Source organism: Bubalus kerabau, chromosome 14 (assembly GCF_029407905.1).
Source record: "Bubalus kerabau isolate K-KA32 ecotype Philippines breed swamp buffalo chromosome 14, PCC_UOA_SB_1v2, whole genome shotgun sequence".
Classification (NCBI taxonomy): domain Eukaryota; kingdom Metazoa; phylum Chordata; class Mammalia; order Artiodactyla; family Bovidae; genus Bubalus; species Bubalus kerabau.
In genome coordinates this window covers 49,341,609-49,365,969 of record NC_073637.1, presented here as the reverse complement: position 1 = coordinate 49,365,969, position 24,361 = coordinate 49,341,609, and the positions used below count along the sequence as shown (strand labels likewise).

The 24,361-nt window shown below is 40.8% G+C and overlaps 1 protein-coding gene across 1 annotated transcript in view; it reads left to right on the top strand.

Annotated features, from left to right (window-relative positions):
* The window catches only part of SLC30A8 (solute carrier family 30 member 8), a 41,811-nt gene that overhangs the window by 9,817 nt on the left and 7,633 nt on the right, over positions 1–24,361 (top strand). The window contains exons 2-5 of the mRNA XM_055546864.1: positions 1,463–1,659; positions 13,317–13,466; positions 18,024–18,174; positions 22,521–22,671. Of these exons, the coding sequence (XP_055402839.1) occupies positions 1,463–1,659; positions 13,317–13,466; positions 18,024–18,174; positions 22,521–22,671 (649 nt within the window). The remainder of the gene's footprint in view (positions 1–1,462; positions 1,660–13,316; positions 13,467–18,023; positions 18,175–22,520; positions 22,672–24,361) is intronic.

The following is a 24,361-nucleotide window of genomic DNA, read 5'->3' as shown; positions in this document are numbered from 1 at the left end:
AATTTTGATAGATCGGTAGAGATTTCTACAAAGCTGTGTTAAAGGTCCATATGGACTCAGCAGGAAAGAGTGCTATAACCTATTAACAATGTGACTGTTGGGAAGAAAGACAGTGATGGCATGCCACAGTGAGTATTTCCATCACCAGGCTGGCTCATACACACATTACTCATTAATAATAATAATAATCTCATCACTGCCCCTTTCTAAATTTATAGCAGTGCCCAAAATCTTTTCAGTGAAGTAGCTGGGAAGGAAATGGATCAAAATGTATTTGCTTCCTTTCTCCTTTTTTTTGATCTCTTTTAAAAAATGAATTTATCTTTGGCTGCACTGGGTATTCCTTGCTGTGTGTAAGCTTTCTCTAGTTGCAGCGATCGGGGGCTACTCCTTGTTGCAGGTGCGTATGTTTTTTTTTTTTTTTTCTTCATTGTGGTGGCTTCTATTGTTGCGGTGGGTTCTCTTGTTGTGGAGCATGGGCTTTAGGGTGCTTGGGCTCAGTAGTTGTAGCTCGAAAGCTTAGATGCCCCACTGCACGTGGAATCTTCCTGGACCAGGGATTAAATCTATGTGCCCTGCATTGTTAGGCAGATTCTCAACCACTGGACCACCAGGGAAGTCCCTCGTTTGCTATCTCTTAATTAGAGCTGTGGGTGTGTGTGAGTGCTTAGTTGCTTCAGTCATGCCTATGACCCTATGGACTGTAGCCCACCAGGCTCCTCTGTCCACAGGATTCTCCAGGCAAGAATACTGGAGTGGGTTGCCATGCCCTCCTCCAGGGGATCTTCCTGAGCCGGGGATCAAACTTGCATCTGCCTGCGTCTCCTGCATTGCAAGCAGATTCTTTCACACACTGAGTCACCTGCAAAGCCCTAATCAGGGGTTCAGTTCAGTTCAGTCGCTCAGTCGTGTCCGACTCTTTGTGACCCCGTGAATTGCAGACACCAGGCCTCCCTGTCCACCACCAACTCCCGGAGTTCACTCAAACTTACATCTATTGAGTTGGTGATGCCATCCAGCCATCTCATCCTCTGTCATCCCCTTCTCCTCCTGCCCCCAATCCCTCCCAGCATCAGAGTCTTTTCCAATGAGTCAACTCTTCTCATGAGGTGGCCAAAGTATTGGAGTTTCAGCTTTAGCATCATTCCTTCCAAAGAACTCCCAGGACTGATCTCCTTTAGAATGGACTGGTTGGATCTCCTTGCAGTCCAAGGGACTGTAAAGAGTCACTAAATATGAGTTTGCTTATATAAAAACAAAACTTTCTTGAAACTGAGAATTCAGAAGAGAATGTCTTGCTTGTTCCTTACACTGGATGTTTCACCTGGAAGGAGCTGTGAATTCTAAGTTCCGAGCTAGTCAGCAAATGTCCTCATAGCTGTTCTGAGAATGCGTAGGGCTGTCAGTGAGAAGTTTGTTTGCAACCATGTTCACTTCTTGCTTCTGTCAAACTTGTCCACAGCGTGGAACTCCAGCAGAAACCCTTGAATAAAGATCAGTGTCGTGGAGAAAAGCCAGAGGAGCTGGAGGCAGGAGCCATCCATCACTGCCACCACAACCGCAAGGCCACAGAGGACAGGGCGCAGGAGCAAACCTGTGCCGAGTGGAGGCTCCGCGCTGCTTCAGGAGTATGCTTAGTTTTCATGATTGCAGAGGTCGTGGTATTTCTCAAAACGTCTCCAATTAAACAAGCGAATGAAACCCCCGCATCATTACAGGAGGGTTGTCTAAAGTGTTTCTTTTAAAAAGAGACTGAGTATTTTCTGTACACTTAAAGTAACAATATGCTCATTGTAGATAAGTTGGAAAATAGAAGGAAGCAAAATAATATTCATCAAAATCCCACAATCGAATGATAATATTATGGAGTATTATGGAGCCAATAACATTATGGAGTATTTTTGTACAGTATATTTTCTATTCATAGCTCACACATTTTTAAAATATAACTGAGAGCATGCTGAATGCTTTTTGCCATGCCATCAAATAATCTTCAAAAAACATTTCTCTGCCTGAAAATATTCTATAATATGCTCTTGTGATTTTTCATAACCATCTCTCCATTGTTAGAAATTTAGGGAGTTTTTTTCCTGCTTATGGACAATGATACAGTGAAAAATCTTGATAAAACTCTGCCTGCTTTTCTGGTTTATCCCTTCAAAGAGATTCCTGAAAGTGGAAATTGTTAGTTGAAGAATATGAATATTTTTATTACTTCTTTGTGCACGTTGTCAAACTGCTATCTAGAAAGCTTGAAACAATTCCTGGGTCTGCCACCTTTGCAGAATGACTCTCTCCAAATCATTACTAGAATTTATTTCAATCTTTTAAAAATCTTTGCTAATGTATAGATGAATATGCTTTATTTTAATATGCATTCCTTTGTTACTGTTAATATTATTTGCATGTTTATTAGTGATCTCTATTTCCCTCTGCTAATGTATTAGTGATCTGTATTTTGTCAGATAATTTGTAATTCTCTATATTGATCTCTGGGAGCTCTTTATATATTAGGATCTTAAACTTCTGTTACATTTGTTATAAGCACTATTCTAATTTGTCATTTACTTTTTTAAAATTTTGGTTTAATTTTTGGTTTGCCTTAGAGAAGTTTCAAATTTTATATAGGTAATTCTATCAAACATTTCATTTTGAACTGATTTATTTTATTATAGTAGTCTTCCACTATTTTAGTGCTTAGTAAGCCTTTCCTATCTATGGAGAAGATAAATATCACTGTGTTGTTCAATTTTTCACATTTAATTTTAAATTGATATGAAATTATATATGCTCTCAGGATTGAAAATTCTCTTTCTAACGAGCTAACCAAGATTTCAGCATCATTTATGGAATAGTTCATTATTTCTTCCATTGATTTTTGTCCATATTACTTTTTTATTTTCTTTAAATTTATTGTTAATTGTAGGATAATTGCTGTACAATGCATTGGTTTCTGCTGTACAACAACGTGAATCAGCCATAAGTAGACATATATCACCTCCCTCTTGAACTTAATAGAGTTCGGTTCTGAGGTGTTTTATTGACCTGTGTTGCTGATCTGTTGGCAGTTAACATATTAATGTAGGTTTACATGTTGTAATGTCTGTTGTTCTTCCCTCATTATGCTTTAACAGAAAAAAAATATAAAGCTGTTCACTCCTGTTTATTATTCTAATTGAACATGAAAATAATTTTGTTCAGCTTCCTTCAAAATTTAATTATGATTTCATTGTATATTAATTAATTTGGGAACACAAATCTTCTTAATATACTCAGTTTTTCCTTCTGGGAATACAGTATGTTTCCCCATTTACCCCAATACTCTACATCTCTCTTCAAGGTTCTGTGGTTTTAGTTTGCTTGTTTAAAGACATGGCCAATCTATTTCTTGCAAGGTTTATAGCAGTTTTGTGTGTTTCGTTTATTCTTTCCAGAGGTCAGTGAGGTCTCCCTTTTCTCACGTCCTACTTTGTAGATCATTACTTATTGTATTTTGGAAAGTTTTCATTTTGTATATTCACTTTGAATTCGATAATGTATTTGAACTACTGCCATTCCAAATGTATCTCAGTTAATTTTCCTTGTTCCTGTCATCCCTCCTCCCCATCCCAGGAGATAACCCTCTTTTGTTCAAAGATGTTTATTTCTCCTTGCTTTCAATAGTTACTTCTCTTCTGTATGTTTCATATTTTTATCATGTTAAATAATATGTTAAATCAAGTCATATGTTCAACTATTTAACTGTTAAGTGAAATATTTCCTGAGGGGTTAAGTATTTTTATTATGTTAACAAAGTATTCTTCTTGTCCTCCTAGTTTTTTAATGGTTAACAAATAATCAAGGATGAGTATTGCCTTTTATCAAAAACCTGTTAAGTTCATTCTGTTTTAAAACGTTTGGCCTATTGTCGATGTGCGTTGTATTAGGAGATCACCATGCATTTCTGACATTATGATGACAACAGCTAATATTTATTTATGCTTACTATGTGCTGGGAGCTGCAATGAGTGCTTTCCATGAAGTACCTTACTTAACCTTGATGACATTCCTGAGAGATAGGTCCTATTATAAATTGCAGTTTATAGACCATAAAGCTGAAGCACAAAGAGTAAAGTATTGACTTTAACATACCTATCAGTGGCAGGCAGTTTGAATCCAGGGCTTATGTTCTCAGGCTCCCATATGGTGCCTCTGAACTTGACTTGGTGGACCATCCTCTCAATGCATTGCTCAATCTGAGTCACTGATACTTTTTTGGGGATTTTTATACCTTTTTTCATCATTGAAATTTAACTATAGCTTTCTGTTTGGAACTACTTTTCTAGGTTTTTGAATCTGAATTATGCATATTGAAATGAAAATTTTAGTTTTAATAATTTCCTTTTTATATAAAAAAGCTGAAAGTTTATATGGCGTTGAAATTATCCTTTCCTTTTTAAGAACTCCCTAATAAATTTTCTGACTTCAGAGACATTCTTGGATATAATCTTTTGATATATTTTAGCTTCTTTCTCATTCATGGACATATCAAAAATTTCTACTTCTTGAGTAAATTTTGGTTATTTATAAATCTCTAAATTGATTCATCTCAGAAATTGTAAAATTTATTATCATACAATGGAACATGATAGTCTCATATTGGTACTCTCTTTAATCCAGTTCCTTTCTCATTTTAATACTGTCTGTATATTTTTACTACTTTTCCTTAATATTAACTTCAGTTCAGTTCAGTCACTCAGTCATGTCCGACTCTTTGCGACCCCATGAATTGCAGCATGCCAGGCCTCCCTGTCCATCACCAACTCCCGGAGTTCACTCAAACTTACATCCATTGAGTCGGTGATGCCATCCAGCCATCTCATCCTCTGTCATCCCCTTCTCCTCCTGCCCCCAATCCCTCCCAGCATCAGAGTCTTTTCCATTGAGTCAACTCTTCTCATGAGGTGGCCAAAGTACTGGAGTTTCAGCTTTAGCATCATTCCTTCCAAAGAATACCCAGGACTGATCTCCTTTAGAATGGACTGGTTGGATCTCCTTGCAGTCCAAGGGACTCTCAAGAGTCTTCTCCAGCACCACAGTTCAAAAGCATCATTCTTCAGCACTCAGCTTTCTTCACAGTCCAACTCTCACATCCATACATGACTACTGGAAAAACCATAGCCTTGACTAGACAGACCTTTGTTGGCAAAGTAATGTCTCTGCTTTTCAATATGCTATCTAGGTTGGTCATAACTTTCCTTCCAAGGAGTAAGCGTCTTTTAATTTCAGGGCTGCAATCACCATCTGCAGTGATTTTGGAGCCCCCCAAAATAACATCTGACACTGTTTCCACTGTTTCCCCATCTATTTCCCACGAAGTGATGGGACCAGAGGCCATGATCTTAGTTTTCTGAATGTTGAGCTTTAAGCCCACTTTTTCACTCTCCTCTTTCACTTTCATCAAGAGGCTTCTTAGTTCCTCTTCACTTTCTGCCATAAGGGTGGTGTCATCTGCATATCTGAGGTTATTGATATTTCTCCCGGCAATCTTGATTCCAGCTTGTGCTTCTTCCAGCCCAGCATTTCTCATGATATGCTCTGCATATAAGTTAAATAAGCAGGGTGACAATATACAGCCTTGACGTACTCCTTTTCCTATTTGGAACCAGTCTGTTGTTCCATGTCCAGTTCTAACTGTTGCTTCCTGACCTGCATATAGTAGGTGTCTATTTATTTTATTGGTAAATATTTTTATTGAATATATTATTTTACTTTTCCTTCTGTTTTCTAATTCACAATCCTTGGCTTTAAAAATATTTTTACTTCCTCTATGTTTCTTTTGTCAGAGCTTTAGTCTTTACTGGATCTTTTAATATCTTAAGTTATATTCTTATTTAATATATTTATATCCTTTTTTTATTAATAACAAAGCTATGTATAGTCAAGAACAATCTAAAGGTTTTGGTATGCTATATTATCTTATAATGTTTTTACCAAAATAATTTAAAATAACATTATAAACCACCTATATAGTTTTTGCCATAAGCTACTAGTACTCTTGGGGCTTCTCTGGTGGCTCACATGGTAAAGAATCTGCCTGCAATGTGGGAGACCTGGGTTTGATCCCTGGATTTGACCCCTGGGGTGGGAAGATCCCCTAGAGAAGGGAATGGCTACCCACTCCAGAATTCTTGCCTGGAGAATTCCATGGACAGAAGAGCCTGGCAGGCTACAGTTCAGGTAGTCACAAAGAGTCAGACATGACTGAGCAACTAACAGTTTCATTTTTCAATACCTCTCTTACCACTATTACTTGTTACATTCTCTTACTGATATTTTGGCTTCATTTTCTCTTTATTATCCCAAATGGGTGCTAAATTAATAATCATCTAAGGCTAAAGGAGAATTTGCTAAGCTATTTTTTTGTACTACAATAGCAAGCAATCAGAATTAATTTGTTTCTTCAAGCTATTGAGTCTTCTGACCTATACACATAGACTTTCATAGCTTTTGGAAACTAGAAAACTTGAGGAGAGCTTGTTGTTGTTGTTCAGTCACCCAGTCGTGTCTAACTCTTTGCAACTCCATGGACTGCAGGATGCCATCTCCTGAAGTTTGCCCAAGTTTATGTCCATTGCATTGGTGATGCCATCCAGCCATCTCATCATCTGACACCCTCTTTTCCTTCTGCCCTCAATCTTTCCCAGCATCAGGGAAGAGAGCCTAGACCCTTAATCAAATTCAAGATGAATCCAGAGTTGGTAAATAACCTTCTAGTCAAATTAAAAAAAATTAATGCCATATAATTTCTAGAGCCAGGGTAAGTCTTTTGAATGAATGACTTAATAACTTGATAGAGCTGCCAAGAAGTTACTTTTAGCAGCTCCAATCTGGAAAGCTCCTTCTGGAAATCCATTGATATCTATACTGGAGAGGCATTCTTTTTTATTAAGGAAATTTCATGAGATTGTACACAACTTTCAATTGCTTGTATAAGAGATCAACAACATGGAAAATCTAAAAAACAGAATCCATTTGAAACATGATATGAAAAAGTGACATTCTGGAAATTCATAGCCTTACAGATAAAGTACTGGTACCACCCCCCCCCATACTATCTAAGCAACCAGGGTAGCCTGGCGTACCACAGTCCATGGGGTTGCAAAGAGTTGGACATGACTTGGCGACTGAACACACATACACACCACCCCCATGTGAACACACCTCGCAGGATGCATAAACTGGCTTGTTTTCTCCACAATTTTATTCTATTTCTTTGCCCTGAAATCATGTGGATGCTGAGAACAGACACATAATCTCCCCGGGTGATGTCTAATTAATATTCTGGAATGAGATGGTCTTTCATTCACAAAACTCAGTTTCCTCTTTGTACCTTTCCAGGCCCTGTCACTTTGTTTCTAAAATGACATATTTTTAGAGGGGAAATGAGAAGCTACTCACTTTGAGAAAGCAAATCAATCTCCTTTCCTTCTCATTTCTAATAATTAGTCTATGAGTTCAAATCTGGCTTTAGAGTCAGAAGAAAGTGATGGTGTCAGTAAAGGAATTCAATGGCTACTGACAGAAAATCATTTGGAATTTGAATTGTATTGAAATTGAGCTAATTTTCTTAAAACATTGCTCTCTTTGTGTTAATTCTGTCTTCAAAATTCTCCAGTGGCTCACCTTAGCCGTTTCAGTCCTTTACAACCTTTTCCCCATCACGGCAAGAGCAGGAAATTTTCCTGAGCACAGAGATAAACTGACAAGTATCCTTGCAGCAGAAAGAGGCTGACTCTGGGGCTTTCTCTGTGTTAAGCTCTACTTGACTGCCCCGAGTGAAAAGAGATCAATGCATTGGAAAACTCTGGCATCCTGGACAAAGTGAAGAATTCTACTTTGGCTTTCAAGTTATTCCACCATCTGGCTGCCAAACTATCAATCTTCTACTTTTACTACTTCCCTATATGACGTTTCTTCTGTTTCAGCTATTTATTCATTCTATGCAAAATAATCATTGCACTTTAAGGTCTCTGTAACCTTTGCTTATGCCTTTTGATTTAAATGGAAAAGCCCTCTCATTCTCTCTACTCGTCAAAACCCTGACCATCATTCAAGACCCCAACTCACAGCTCACCGCCTTTCTAAAACCATTTTTGACCAAGTCAGAGGAAACAAGTAGTGTTATTAGATGACTTTTGGGAATCCGGAAGGTCCTCCTGCAGGATGTGGGTCTGAACAAAGCCCTGAAGGATGAGTAGGAATTGAAAGGTGGCAAAGAGGGAGATGAGAAGGGCCTTTCACATTCAGGGGCTTGCATGTGGCCCAGGAGATCATAAATATCAGCTTCACCTGGAAAGATTTTGAGTGGGTAGGTCAGCATCAGGACAAGAAATCTGTATTCTTACAAAGCAAGTCAAGTGATTCTGATGTGTAGCTATATTTGGGTGCCCCTGTTTGCACTGGACTGGCATTACCTGTCCAACAAGGTTTTCTCATACTTACTGTCCTGGTGGCAGCTCTGGTCCTTCTGGCCCCAGCACTGCAAGTTCACCGGCCAGTGGGATGTGAGATGCCAAGCTGGATAAATCAGGGCCTCTCGGTCTTTATACAAGGAGATTTGGGAAAAAGCTCTCTCGTTTTCCTTTAAAACACTATGCTGAAATGATATAAACTCAGAGACCCACTTTTTTTTTTTTGCTGAAAGGGAGAAAGTTTGTCTTCAGCAGAAAAATAAAAACCAATAAATTGGAGCCAGAGCAGAGCCCCAATAAGATTTTTTGAACCTTACGGTTAGGCTGTACCTGATCCAATCCCACCCAGATTTATTCTGTTATTTGAGCCAATAAACGATCACTTTGCTGTTTGAAGTAGTTTGCATTGGGTGTTTATGTTAACAACTGAGAGAACCTGAGGCAGTGGTACGCGGTACAACGTGGTTAGTGGAGAATGAAACTAGAATGGTGGTTGAGGGTTCCAGAAGTCTGAGTAGCCTGGCTGAGGAATCTGGATTTATTCTGGAGGCCTTGGGGAGTAACTGACATTTAAAACAGGAGAGAACAAGGTCATAAAGCTGTGTTTAGAGAAAGAACTGGCCACAGGGTACAGAGCAGATAGGAAGAAGGAATTAAAGGAGGCCACAAGCATCGGCGTGTCCACTGCGAATGGGCCTCTGAACCTACTGAATTGGAATACTTTCTGATTGCTGGTGAAAGGTCCTAATTGTAGAAAGGCCATTAAGCAGAGTTATACTGTATATGTTAATATGCACCTGTATTTAAGAAGACAGATATACAGACACAGAGACCCCACAGAAGTAAGCTCAAGTATGGCCATTTCTGGAAGAAAATGAGAGTGGCCAGGAAAAGACATCCTGAGGTAGGGCTGTTAAGAGTTAAGCAAGGATGGAGGAAGCACTAGCTTGCTGGACAGGAATAGAGAGCTGGCAGCAGGCTGGGGAAGATGGGAAGTATCTCAGAGGCAGAAAAAATTCTCTCTTAGTAAGAGAAAGCCAAAGCTGGGTGGTGTGACAACCACAAGCTTGATTAAGAAGGGTACCTGTTTTGTACTAGAGCCAGAGTGTCTTAGTGGCTTAGGTTACTTATATTTTTTGAGGTTCCTGGTACTAAAAATTTAAGAAAATGTGCCAAAGCAAACTGTGATGTGTGTGACATACTTTTAAAACAATGACATCATGAATTTCTGACATAACATTATATATAGTGTAATAATGCTACTCATAAACAATTTTTAAAATATGACTTAACAACATATACTGGGAGTAGTCTAGTTCTAGGACACAAGACTGCAATTGTCAGATGAACACTCAGTTCTCTCCATCCTGTCAGCATGCCTCTGCTCTTCATGAAGAACATCACGAGTGCGTGACATGAACTCTCCAGATCTGAGGTGAATATGAGACCCAGACCCAACATCTCCCCTGCTTGTCTAAGGTCGTCTCCACCCGCCAGGCCCTAGAAGAGTCTGTTTCCAGGATGCAGTCCTTAACGCCTCTCCTACATTTCTCTCTCTCAGTGCCTCGCTCTCTACACTGTGTCAAGTACTCCAGGAATATGACTGTTGCTGCCTCGCTTCATGCCGGTATTGCAATTCCCTTTGGCTATTCCTGCTGTGTCTTAACCTTCAGCTTCTCTCGGCTCCGAGTCATCCTCCCTATTACTGGCAAAGATCTCCTGCTTAAATACAGACCTGAGCATGGCATAACCTTGCCTCAAAATCATAGAAAGATCCCTCTCCCCCACGGGATAACATTCAAGTCCTTTAGTGTGATGTGTGACACCTCACAATGGGCCCAAGCCACCCTTCCTGTCTCGTTGCCCATTATTCCTCCAACACTCCACCCCTCCTGGTGTTGTTGTTCAGCTGCTAGGTCGTGTCTGACTCTCTGTGACCACATAGACTGCAGCATGCCTGGCTCCTCTGTCCTCCACTCTCTCCTGGAGTGTGCTCAAATTCATGTCCATTGAGTCAGTAAAGCTATCCAACCATCTTATCCTCTGCCACCCACTTCTCCCTTTGCCTTCAATCTTTCCCACCATCAGGGTCTTTTCCAATGAGTCAACTCTTTGCATCAGGTAGCCAAAGTACTGGAGCTTCAGTTTCAGCACCAGTCCTTCCAATGAATATTCAGGGTTGATTTCCTTTAAGATTGACTGGTTTGATCTCCTTGCAGTCTCTCAAGGGACCACTGAAGAGTCTTCTCCAGGACAATTGGAAAGCATCAATTCTTCAGCACTTAGCCTTCTTCACGGTCCAATTCTCACATCTGTACATGACTACTGGGAAAACCTTAGCTTTGACCACACGGACCTTTGTCGGCAAAGTTTCACCCCTTTTACTTTTCAACGAAGATGCCCTGTTCTTTCAATTCTCTCTGTTTTTGTTCCTGCTCTTATCGCTTCCTGAAAAACACTTCCTTTCTAGTTAGTTCTTACTCATCCCTTCTGAGGAAAGTTCTTCAGGGCTCCCAGTGACAGTGGCTTTCTGATCCCTTTGCTCATGTCGCCTGTCTTCTGGACAGTGAGCATCAAACGATGAGATCACTGCAGAGAGGGCCTGTGCTTCGTTTCACTTTGTTTATCTTTGTACACTCTGCCCCTGCACTGTGCACCATAAGGGCTCCATACATCCAGGCGGGATGATTCAATTAATTGTCAATAATATCCCCACGCTTTCAGAAGCAAATGCCAGTTCAGCCAAGCTGACCTCTTAAAAACAATTTACTCCATAAGACTCAGAATGAGGGCCCACAGTTTTCTGGACTGTTATTATAAGAAGCTCAGATGGTTGTAAAATGGTTCTCAGTTCCTGGGTCTCCATACAAACATGCTTCTTCCAAAGTAAGTCCTTTTTCTTTCCCGGGTGCCTCCTGACTTGGCTGAGTCTGTGGAAGAACTCCTATAAGATGTCATTTCCTTGACTGAAGCTACGATTTTAGCCCAGCATACAGAATCATCACCATCACTCATTGCTAAGATTGTAGCATGCTGCTTATCTGCATGTAGTCATTCCTCTGGGAAGAAATAATGCATTATTAACACAGCTTTATTATCAGGCCCAAGTTTGGCAGACAGAGCAACATTAGAGGATAATTGGAAGGACAACTGATTTGTTAGCAAAATGTTGCTTTTTGGCTAATGAATCATTCCGATTTTTGCCCTGACGGCTCAGTAACAAGCTTGAAGATGATTTTGCTTCAGACCATTAAACTTTGACAAACCAGTTATTAACTACAGCTAGAGCCAGCAATCTGTGGGGATTACTGCAATTATGAACCTTATATGTAATTTTTTAAAATCATTAGTTGAGACAAGGTGAGTCTGATGATGGAGGGGCTGATGACTGACAGACTCCACCACTTTGCAATACACAGGGCGATAAACAGCTTCGGGAGGACTAATCCATCAGCAGAAGCGCTTTGCTGGGAAGATGGAACAAGAGCAATAAAAGTTATTGCACTCAAGCAACAAGCCCTGTTTGAGAAAAGACAAAGCTGCTCTTTGACTTCTGTTTTAGAGGTTGGAGGTCTTTTCTCAATGGAGAACTAAACGGGAGTGCAGGGAACAAACCAAACAGACAACAAGGCGGGTCTCCTATGGTCTGGGTTCCCTTCCTATGCTTTACTGGATTGCTGCTGCATTCAAGAAGATCATACCAAGTGAAATAAGTCTGAGAAAGTGAAATATCATATGATATTATTTACACATGGAATCTAAAAACATGATACAAATGAACTTATTTACAGAACAGAAACAGTCTTGCAGACACAGAAGATAAACTTATGGCTACCAAGGGGGAAGGTGTGTGTGTCAGTTGCTCAGCCGTGTCTGACTCCTTGAGACGCCATGGGCTGTAGCCTGCCAAACTCCTCTGTCATGGGATTTTCCAGGCAAGAATACTGGAGTGGGCTGCCATTTCCTTCTCCAGGAGATGTTCCTGACCCAGGGATTGAACCTGGGTCTCTTGTGTTGCAGGCAGACGCTTTACTGTCTGAGCCACCAGGGAAGCCAGGGGGAGATAAATTAGGAGTTTGGGATTAACATAAATACACTACTATATATAGGATAGATGATCAATAAGGACCTACTGTATGGCACAGGGAACTCTACTCAATATTCCATAATAATCTATATGGGAAAAGAATCTGAAAAAGAATAGGTATATGTATGTGAACAACTAAGTCATTTTGCTGCACACTTGAAACTAACACAATATTGTAAATCAATTATGTTCCAATATAGAATAAACATTTTTTAAAAGGATCTCATTGGCAGGTGCCTGTCTTTTCTTCTTACTCCTCCCCAATATTCATTTCAAGCCCAGGTGGTTAAGATAAACTAATGGAGCAGAAGGAAGTAGTGAAGACTACGGTAAAATTACACATCAAACAATAACACATCAGTGGGCCGGACTGTGTCATCCGGTTTACAGACAAAGTCCAGGCCCTCAGTCTGGAGACCCTTTCAATCCAGCCTGCACCTCTCCAGTCTCATCCTATTATACTTCCCTTTTTGAATCCTTTTGCCCCAATCTAACTGGAATGTTCTTCAAATGTGCCCCACTTTCTAATCTCTGTACTTTATAGCTCTCCCAGGAATGGCCTCTTTTGTGCAATTCATTTCTACATGTTCAAATTCTACTCACCCTCTCCATCTCAGTTTCCTTACTTGTCAAAACAACGTAGATTATATCCAAGTTAAGACCCTTTCTCGTCTTCAGTTCTGTGAGTCTGAGGCGTTTTCACCAAACTGTGGTTAGTACACATATGATCTGGTGGCACCGTGGGGCCCTAACCCATTTCCTATTCTGTATCCCCCTTGGTGGGCATGTTGCTGGGAGTCTTGCTGTCATCACGGATGCTGCCCATCTCTTAATTGACCTGACCAGTTTCCTGCTCAGTCTCTTCTCCTTGTGGTTGTCATCAAAGCCCCCCTCCAAGCGGCTAACCTTTGGATGGCGCCGAGCAGGTATAGTTCATTAACTGAGCATCGAGGCAGAGTAATGCTGCAGAGTCCAATCAAGGACAAAAATGGAAGGGGTGAAGCAAAGCTTTGTTTGAAAATCCCTTAGAGGCACACCTCTGGTGCACGGAGTGAAATAGACATGCATATGGGGCTGTGTGCTCTCAGTGCTAACGCCACTAATAGCCAGATTCATGGCGGCTACCTCTACACCAATGGGGCAACAGGAACACGCGCGTCATTTTAGCAGCCACCTCAGCCCAAGAATCTCAGTGTGTGGTAACAGCCACGATGTTATTCATTAAACGACTTGGCATCTGGGAGAGAGGGTGGGGTGAAGCTTCTGACATTTTGCAAAATCAAGCACAGAGAGCCCAGAGAGTTGGAAAGACTGAAGAACTTCCCATAGAGGGGTTGGGAATAGAATATGGACTTTCCAGTTCACATGGCATTTAGCCATTCAGTGGATGGCTCAGCTGGATATCTTGTTTAAACAACCATCAACAACCATAAGAAAAGGAGAAGGAAGAGGAGGAAGAGGGGAGGAAAGTTTACTTTTCGTCTCTTCCTAGAGCTGGGTCTTTGATGGGTGGTGGCTTGCTCTTGTCTAGGAAGGGGACCAGGCATGATGGGGCTTTACAGTCCAGCAAATTTTTACTGTGGCTCATTTTTACAGTCCACCCATCTCTTCAACACATACTGCCTCTCTACTTCTCCTCCTTTGTATTATTTCTTATGTCAGAGGAATAAGAGGAGCTTCTGGATGAATGTAAAAATCATTTATACTAAGAGTTACAACTCCATATTTTCACACCAGTTGAGAAGATCAACGTGAAAGAGACCTGAGGGCAGGGCTTTGGCCAACATGCTAACACAGACAGCCTTCACTAAAAGGTGCCACTAGACGCAGACCACAGGTTGTAGCCTGGTGATTATGAACTGTGGTTTTTCACGCTTAGAATGATAGAAAGTTCTAATTTCATGAGATGAGATGGTTGAGTGCCATTTCTGACGCAAAGGACATGAAGTTGAGCAATCTCCGGGAGATGGTGAGGGACAGAGAAGCCTGGCATGCTGCAGTCCACGGGGTTGCAAAGAGTTGGACATGATTTGGTTTGACTGAACAATAACAACAATTTCATGCCAAATAATTTATCATCAGAGGTGTTTTGCACTGTCTTTCCTTTAACATTCAGAGAAAGAGAGGGAGAGGGAGAATTGAGGAAATAAACATCAATAAAAGGACTTGGTGACATTGTGAGTTAAAGATGCTCTTCAGTCCCTAATAGGGCTACATTTGGCAAACATGTACCTTTGACTGAGTACCCATCATTGATCCTCATAAATTTTTACATGTATTTTACCCTTTCTGATACCATTGGTCAAAGCTGTTTTGTAAACACAGGGAGGACTCAGAATTTAGATTGCTACTTGAACTTTCTCCTCCTGGCCACGGAGGTCAGTGAGAACTGACACTCCAGAAGGCCAGGGCTGCTCAACAGAACTCTCTGTTTCAAGAGAAATGTTGTACAATAGATAGTACACTATGGCCATGGAGCAACTTAAATGTGGCTAGTGCTAGTGAAAAACTGGATATTTAATTTTACTTTAAATTTAAACAGCCACATTGGATCGATGGCTACCATATTAGGCAGCACCTAATGGCACCCCACTCCAGTACTCTTACCTGGAAAATCCCATGGATGGAGGAGCCTGGTGGGCCGCAGGCCATGGGGTCGCTAAGAGTCGGACAAGACTCAGCGACTTCACTTTCACTTTTCACATTCTTGCATTGGAGAAGGAAATGGCAACCCACTCCAGTGTTCTTGCCTGGAGAATCCCAGGGACGGGGGAGCCTGGTGGGCTGTCGTCTATGGGGTCGCACAGCATCGGACATGACTGAAGTGACTTAGCAGCAGCAGCCACAGACATATAGGTGAAAATCAACTAGTACATCAAACATATAATTTCATGGATAACTTTGTTTAGGAAGAAGGTAAGTATAAAAAATGAGTTTAGGTAAAGATAATGTTAATACATGCACCCAATGTTCATAGCAACAATATTTTAATTTCCACGATATAGAAGTAACCTAAAGTGTCCATCAACAGATGAGGTGATAAAGATAAGATGGGCGCACGTGCGCGCGCACGCACACACACACACACACACACACACACACAATGGAATACTACTTAGCCATAATAAAAGCGGAAATTTGCCATTTGCATCAACATGGATGGACAGGGAGGACATTCTACTAAGTGAAATAAACCAGACAGAGAATGAAAAATACTATATGATGCCACTTATATGTGGAATCTAAAAAATAAAACAAAGTAGGGGAGAGGGAAGGAGGAGGAGCATGATAGGGATAGGAGATTAAGAGGTACAAGCTGTTATACATTAAATAAGCTACAAGGATATACTATACAGCACAGGGAATCTACCCAACATTTTGCAATAACTATAAATGGAATATAACTTTAAAAAATTTTGAATCACTATCTCATACACCTGAAATTTAATATAACTTTGTCCATCAACCATACCTCAATAAAAGAGTAGAGTGTTAAGTTGCCAATGAGACAGGGGGCATGTGGATATAGCAAAAATCATAAATTGTGTATGTAAATAACTGAAGTCTGGGAAATGAAATGTTACATTACTCTACTTAAAAGGGGGGAGGGTCAAAATTATGGGATGTGGCTGACCACTGACTCACAGAGTGAGAGTTCCAGAAAAACATCTATTTCTGCTTTATTGACTATGCCAAAGCCTTTGACTGTGTGGATCACAATAAACTGTGGAAAATTCTTCAAGAGATGGGAATACCAGACCACCTGATCTGCCTCTTGAGAAATTTGCATGCAGGTCAGGAAGCAACAGTGAGAACTGGACATGGAACAACAGACTGGTTCCAAATAGGAAAAGGAGTAGGTCAAGGCTGTATATTGTCACCCTGCTTATTTAACTTATATGCAGAGTACATCATGAGAAACACTGGACTGGAAGAAGCACCAGCTGGAATCAAGATTGCCGGGAGAAATATCAATAACCTCAGATATGCAGATGACACCACCCTTATGGCAGAAAGTGAAGAGGAACTAAAAAGCCTCTTGATGAAAGTAAAAGTGGAGAGTGAAAAAGTTGGCTTAAAGCTCAACATTCAGAAAATGAAGATCATGGCATCCGGTCCCATCACTTCATGGGAAATAGATGGGGAAACAGTGGAAACAGTGTCAGACTTTATTTTTCTGGGCTCCAAAATCACTACAGATGGTGACTGCAGCCATGAAATTAAAAGACGCTTACTCCTTGGCAGGAAAGTTATGACCAATCTAGATAGCATATTGAAAAGCAGAGACATTACTTTGCCAACAAAGGTCCGTCTAGTCAAGGCTATGGTTTTTCCTGTGGTCATGTATGGATGTGAGAGTTGGACTGTGAAGAAGGCTGAGTGCCAAAGAATTGATGCTTTTGAACTGTGGTGCTGGAGAAGATGATTGAGAGTCCCTTGGACTGCAAGGAGATCCAACCAGTCCATTCTGAAGGAGATCAGCCCTGGGATTTCTTTGGAAGGAATGATGCTAAAGCTGAAACTCCAGTACTTTGGCCACCTCATGAGAAGAGTTGACTCAATGGAAAAGACTCTGATGCTGGGAGGGATTGGGGGCAGGAGGAGAAGGGGATGACAGAGGATGGGATGGCTGGATGGCATCGCTGACTCGATGGACGTGAGTCTGGGAGAACTCCGGGAGTTCACCGGAGACAGGGAGGCCTGGCGTGCTGCGATTCATGGGGTCGCAAAGAGTCGGACACAACTGAGCGACTGAACTGAACTGAACTGTAGGGTTTTAGAACTGATCTAAAAGGTTGAGTGAAAAGATCAAGGTGAGGCTTAAGGAGCTTCTAAGTAAGCAAGCATGCTTTGCTCAGTGGAAAGCTTGAACACTGTCTTATCTTTAAATAGTCATGCAAATGCCTTTATTCTGATACTTTTCTTCCTTACTCTTGCCCATAATATGCATTTAGAGTGTTGACATACCTTGGAGTTTGCCTCTGTATTTATAGTATGTTGGGTTGGCAAATGAAACTCATTTTCATTAAGCCTCTGAAACCTTCCCTTTTTACTATTTTACAGCGCTGGCAAGTTGTAAATGTTTTATGGCAGAATTAAGAGTTTCTAAACACATTTTACCCTTTGTGTCTCATTATTTCATCTCTTAATAACTTTCAATCATTTTAGCACCTGTTTAAATTAAAATCCCTCAGGAAAACAGCAAGGGCAGGCAGCAATTAATATGCTTTAAAATTTTGCTGAAAATTACTTAGTAATATGGAGCATAATGAACTAGTATTTTATGAATGCAACAAGAAAGTGTCTCATCTTAGTACTAAAATTCATCCACACTTCTGCTTTGTAAATGACTAAGGGAAGTACTGTGGGGCCTCTTTTCTTTGGTGGGGAGGTGGAGCATTAATGTCTTATGAGTCTTGGGGAGATTAAGGTGGTTCGCGGATTCTTTGTGCATGGGTGTCTCTGTGCTTGTATCCCTAGAGATCCTTGGGCCCTGCTATCCATCCTGTGCATCTGGGTGGTGACAGGTGTGCTGGTGCACCTGGCATGTGAACGCCTGCTGTACCCCAATTACCAGATCCAGGCGACTCTGATGATCATCGTTTCGAGCTGTGCAGTGGCAGCCAACATTATGTAAGTAGCCCTGCACTCTGCCCATGAAGCTTATCAGGACAGAGATTTGTGGGGGTTTTGTTGTTGTTATTGCTTGTTTCCAATTCCTCCACTAGTGAGGATGGTAGAGACCTGACAGAGTGGTCAAATGGCTCTACGACCGAAGAGCAGACTGCTTGTGCTAGTTAACATGCATTTTAATCTTCTCTTCTAAAGCTACCATCTTGAATGCTTCCTGTGTGCCAGAGACTGCTAAGATCTTTTGATTTACATTATCAAGCTCAATGTTCACAACACAAATACTTTACAGATTAGGAAATTGAAGCTCAGTAAGGTTAAATAAATTTCCAATGAGGCAGTGCAGAGGAGGATTTGAAAACAGATCCACCAAACCCAGAATTGAGCTTCTAGCCATTCTACTCTCTCACACAAACAGTGTGAGAGTTCCACGTGGGATGTGACTTACCCCTCTCCTGTTTTTGCTGCATGAACACATTATGGGTTCCCAGAGACCTGGGTTGGAAAGGATCATAAATTTGTTTACTTCAGCCCCTTTTTACTTTTGAATTCCCTTTTGCAATATTCCCATAAAATGGTCATTGAGTGAAGAGTGAAGTTGCTCTGTTGTGTCCGACTCTTTGCGACCCCATGGACTGTAGCCCACCAGGCTCCTCCATCCATGGGATTCTCCAGGCAAGAGTACTGGAGTGGATTGCCATTTCCTTCTCCAGGGGATCTTCCCAACCCAGGGTTCGAACCCAGGTCTCCTGCATTGCAGGCAGACACTTTAACCTCTGAGCCACCAGGGAAGCCCAAATGGTCATTAGTTTTATATATATTTTAACAGAATAACAGGGAATTTATTTCTCTCAAGAGCAACCTATATTATCTTTGCATCATTATGACTGCATGAAAATTCTTCCTTAAACTGAGTTAGCTAAATTCTCTCTTTAGTTTCCATCTATTGGTTCATTCTCTTATCCAGGCAGTCTTGAATCATTCTCATAGGACATCTGATCATTGCCATATTGGTCTGGTCTTCTTAGATGAACTGTTTGATTACTCATGACAATGGGGCATTGAGGCCAGGACTTTGACCCTTTTTGGTTGATTTTATCTTTCCTATTTGATAGTCTGATTTGGGGTAACCTTACTTAAAACTCTGTTATCTATCTATCTACCTATCTACCTACCTACCTACCTACCATCTATGGTAGACACAATAACGACCCCTCAGGGGTTTCCACATTGTAACCCTTGGAACTCCTGAATATGTCAATTTACATGGTAAGAGAAACTTTGCAAATGTGGTTAAGGATGGATCTTGAGATGGGACGATTATCCTGGATTATCCAGACAGGCTCAACATAACCATAAAAATCCTTATAAGAGGGAAGCATAAGGTCAGAGGGGAAAGAAGATGGTGCATTGCTGACTTTGAAGATGGAGGAAAGGGCCTGAAGTCAATGAACAGAAGTGACCTCTAGAGGCTGGAAAAGGTAAGAAAATGAATTCCCCCTGGAACCTCCAGAAGGAATGCGGTCCTGCCCACTTTCTGACCTCCAGACCTATAAGATAATACATTTATGTTGTTCTAAGCCACAAAGGCTTTGTGGTAATTTGTTATGGCAGCAACAGGAAACCCAGATACCATCTATGTATCACCTGTCTTGCAATGTAACATAATATATGCAATCAGGTAGGTTCACGCATAAAAGTGAAGAAGACAGTGAGAGTAGAGTGGCATTTTAAACAGTTTTTTTTTTTTTTTTTTTTTTTTAAGAGAGGGTATAAAGGAGTCCCTGGAATTAGAGGACAATCTGAGCATGCATACTTTGAATAAGCTCCTCTAGGTACTCTCATATCCTGACCTTGTACCTGCTTCAGTTCCTTACTTCTTAGTTTGGGACCCATTGCTCAAAATCTTTAAGATTAACAATCAGAAGAGTGGTATTTGATCTGCTGTCACTGATGAGATCCGTAATTCCACCCAGTTCACTTGAAAATGCATTTCACATTGGCAGTGGGATAAAAAGTATGGAGAGATCAATACAAGTCTATCACTCCTGCTGCTGCTGCTGCTGCTGTTAAGTCGCTTCAGTCGTGTCCTAGGAGACAAATAAGCCAGGCCACATGTCCTGCTGACTGTCATCATCTTTGCATAATAAGAACAATATGTCCCCAGGACAGCAGTAACAATAAAAATATTAATAATTTCCCAAGAGTCGTTGTCATATAGGATGTGTCCATGCTGCCTAAAGATGAAAATGCACCAGTTAACTACCACATAAACCTGGCACCTTGATGACTGAGGCTGACTTTCTGAACAGATACCATCCACATCTTCTTTTTACTGCAACTGCTTTCAAACTCTGAGCCTAACATTGCAGGTGATTTTCATACTTACAAAGACCAGGGAATTGAAAAGCACTGACTTCCCTGCACAAGGAGGTAATTTTTATGGATAAACACCCTGAGTGACTAAAACGTTTACTTAGAGAACTGGGATTACAGATTTCAAGTGCTAGATGCTGCATTGTCTGACTACAGAGATATATGAACCATAATTTGGGAATAAATCTATTCCTTGGGAGCCCAAAATTAGGGCAGAAAGTTCTAACAGAAGTTGCTAAGGGATTCTAGGATGAAGGTTATTGATAGAGCCTTAAGGCTAAGTTTTCTCTGCCTGAAACATTTCCTCCTCTCCTAGCCCATTTAACTCTAGTATAACCTTTCAAACCCAACTCAATTGCTTTGTCTGTCTAACTAAATCAGACTCCCTTGTTGTACTATCTGTAGCACCAGTTCTTAATAGGCTTAGTATAATTAGAATTTTCCATTTATGTGTGTCTTTTTAGAAGCTCCGCCATCTCCATCATACTTAAAGTTATAATGGGGAGGGGCCATGTCTGTTTTCACCATTATGCTCCAAGTACTTAACAGTGCCTGGCATATAAAATCCCTAAATAAGTTTTTTTTTTTAATATAAAATGAGTAAAAGAATGAATGACAATGGAATGAGCATACATGGCAGGCCTAGAAAATGCCAGGCATACATGGCTGTCTGAAGAACTTTAAATGGTAGCTTCTAATAGAAGGTGAATTTCTGCTCAAACACTAACAATATAAAACCTTTTAGATTATGTAATGGTCAAATCTTGATGAATAGAAGTCACTCTGCTTTGTGACGATGGCCTGAGATTTAATAGACACTTTACCTGCAAACAGACTGGGGTATGTGGCACTGAAAAATTATTTTTTTTACACCTTTGTTCCAAAATGCTCAGAAAGTGTTTCTTGGCAAAACGTTAAGAGATATTACTCCTAAAGTTGTAGATAAACAGAATTGGGTACATAATTTAGAAAGCCTACCACTAATCTCTTGGAATTGGATTAGAGACGTTAAATTTTGCAATATGTTATACAAACATAAAACATTTATATACATGAATATATTGCAGTTTTGATAAATAGCTACATATTTACACAAGCACATTACTCTCATCATTGGCCATTAGGGAGTGATTCACATTTCAAGTTCTAGTGGAAATGAATAAAATCTAGTAAAATAAAAGTTTAAAAAATTCAACCTTGATGAAATTCACTGCTTATTTTGTTGTGTTGCTTTCTGCTGCTTTTTGCATTTGAAACCAGCACATTTAATTAAGCTCCCACCAAAGCTCACCTTTAAGTCTAGCTCCGTGGACCCTTGATAAATGATATTTCCCCACCTCATTGTTAAATACTTGGCATTTACCTAACAGATGTAACTCTCTAGTTTTAAAATGAAACACAGTAGCATTAACTGGGCTTCCCTGGTAGCTCAGCTGGTAAAGAATCTGCCTGCAATGCAGTAGACCCCAGTTTGATTCCTGGGTCAGAAGATCTCTGGAGAAGGGATAGGCTACCCACTCTAGTATTCCTGGGCTTCCCTGGTGGCTCAGATGGTAAAGAATCTGCCTGCAATGTGAGAGACCTGGGTTCGATCCTTGGGTTGGAAAGATCTCCAGGAGGACATGGCAACCCACTCCAGTATTCTTATCTGGAGAATCCCCATGGACAGAGGAGCCTGGCGGTGTACAGTCCATGGGGTCACAAAGAGTCGGACATGACTGAGCAACTAAGCGCAGCACAGCATTAATTAGAAAGAGAAAACTGATGTGAATCTTCAATGTCTGTCCTTGTGTGAAAATGTTTAAATTCTGTGATACCCCTGTGTTCAAAATTACTCCAAAATAGTCCATTATAAAGCAGCAATGTTTCAATCCATTGCCATTTTGGATAACACAGGCTGTTGTCAACATGATACTGCAAAGATTTTTAAGGGTTAATCTCATGTGTGCCAAGAACATTGTTTTTTCTTTCAGACTAAGTGTGATTTTACGCCAGAAATGCCCTGCCCACAATCACAAAGAAGTGCAAGCCAATGCCAGTGTCAGAGCTGCTTTTGTACATACCCTTGGAGATCTATTTCAGAGCATTGGTGTGTTAACCAGCGCGCTTATTATCTACTTTAAGGTGAGTATATCGGAGTCAACTCACTGTTCCAGTGACTTTATAGATTAGGTGGTACATGATCTGGCCCTCCATCATTACTTTAAATGGGGATGGACTGCCGATTTGCCTACACAAATTACTTTACAAGGTGTAAACAAACAAAACATTCAAAGCTCGAAACCTTAGATTTTCCAAATTCATAAGAGCTATGTCTTTAACTATACGGCTGCCAGTCTTTTAAGAAAGCAGTTCTTTTGTCCTGGGGTTAAGGTGGACAGCAACCGGACCATGAAAAACTTAGGGTTCTTAGGTTACAAGCAACAGAAAAGGTCTCTAGCTCACTTAAGCAAAACATAGATTCACTGACTGAAATTTATTAGAGGTACTCCTCTAAGAAAGCAAGGTAGAAATAAGGGAAACTTTTGGTATTCAGATGTCAGAAACTATCCAACTTCTATCCCAGGCACCATGCTGAAATGAATGTACATGTGTGTGCATGCTCACTCAGTGGTGTCCAGCTCTTTGCAACTCTATGAACTGTAGCCCATCAGGCTCCTCAGTCCATAGGATTTTCCAGGCAAGAATACTAGAGTGGGTTGCCATTTCCTCCTCCAGTGGATCTTTCCAACCCAGGGATCAAATCCACATCTCCTGCATTTGCAGGTGAATTCTTTACTACTGAACCACTTGGGAAGCCTGAAATGAATGTGATTCAGCTAATTTTTTTTCCTCTTCTTGTCACTCTGCTGAAAATTCATGTTTCCGGGAAATGGAACCCAATTGATGTAGATTGGGTCTTGTATCTGTTGCTTGGCTGGGGAGGGTAGAGCCGTTGACTGACTCTTCCACAATGGGAGGGAGAGAACTTCTTTCCCAAAAGAACTGAGTTAATGGAAACCTGGAGTAGATCTGGGTGAGCCTCTGACCCTAAACAAATATTCACTATAGCTCTCTGTTTGGTAATTACAAGAACTAGAAGAGATGGGTGAGGCCAGAGGTACAGGCAGGCAGGTAATGGAGGAGAGGGACATTTATCTCTGTCCATTTGCATCATGACTCTCCATTTAGCAGGGACTCTATTGTTTTACTAAAAAACTAAAACATGTGAACAAAAATTACAAAGACTTGTCTGAATTCAACTGAGGAAATCCTCACTGAAAGCTTTAAGCTTAAGGCAAAATTGTTCAAGTTGTACAGGTGAGTAGAGTTTGAGAGTACTCTTATCAAGGTCCCCCTGGCCGAGTTTTTTAGAAGTAATGGGGCACAGAGTTTTCTGTGGCACAGAACTTCATCAAGGGCAGAATAGCAAATGTTTCACCCTGAGGCCAAGGGCTCCAGTGGTGAGAGGGCGTGAGAATGAGGCCTCAGTGTATACTTTTTGGACTGTATCAAAGATGCCTACCTTGAGTCTGTAACATACTTAAGAGAGAAAGATATAAACTGACCCAGTCTGCCAAGACCAAGCTCTGGCTGTACCTTGGTCACATGCAACCTCTGAGCAGATGATTCCCTTTCTTATCATAATTAAGGCTGAAAAGTCACTGAATGCTGTGCCCATGCGTGCATATTTTCATCCATCCTCTCTACTTCTATTAATTTTAGAGACATTAAACAAGGCCTTTTGAGGGAGCACTCAAGGATATCGCTCCTCTTCTTTTTTATCCTCATTTAAAAAAAAATTGGCAGCACTGGCTTTTCCTGATCTGAAAGA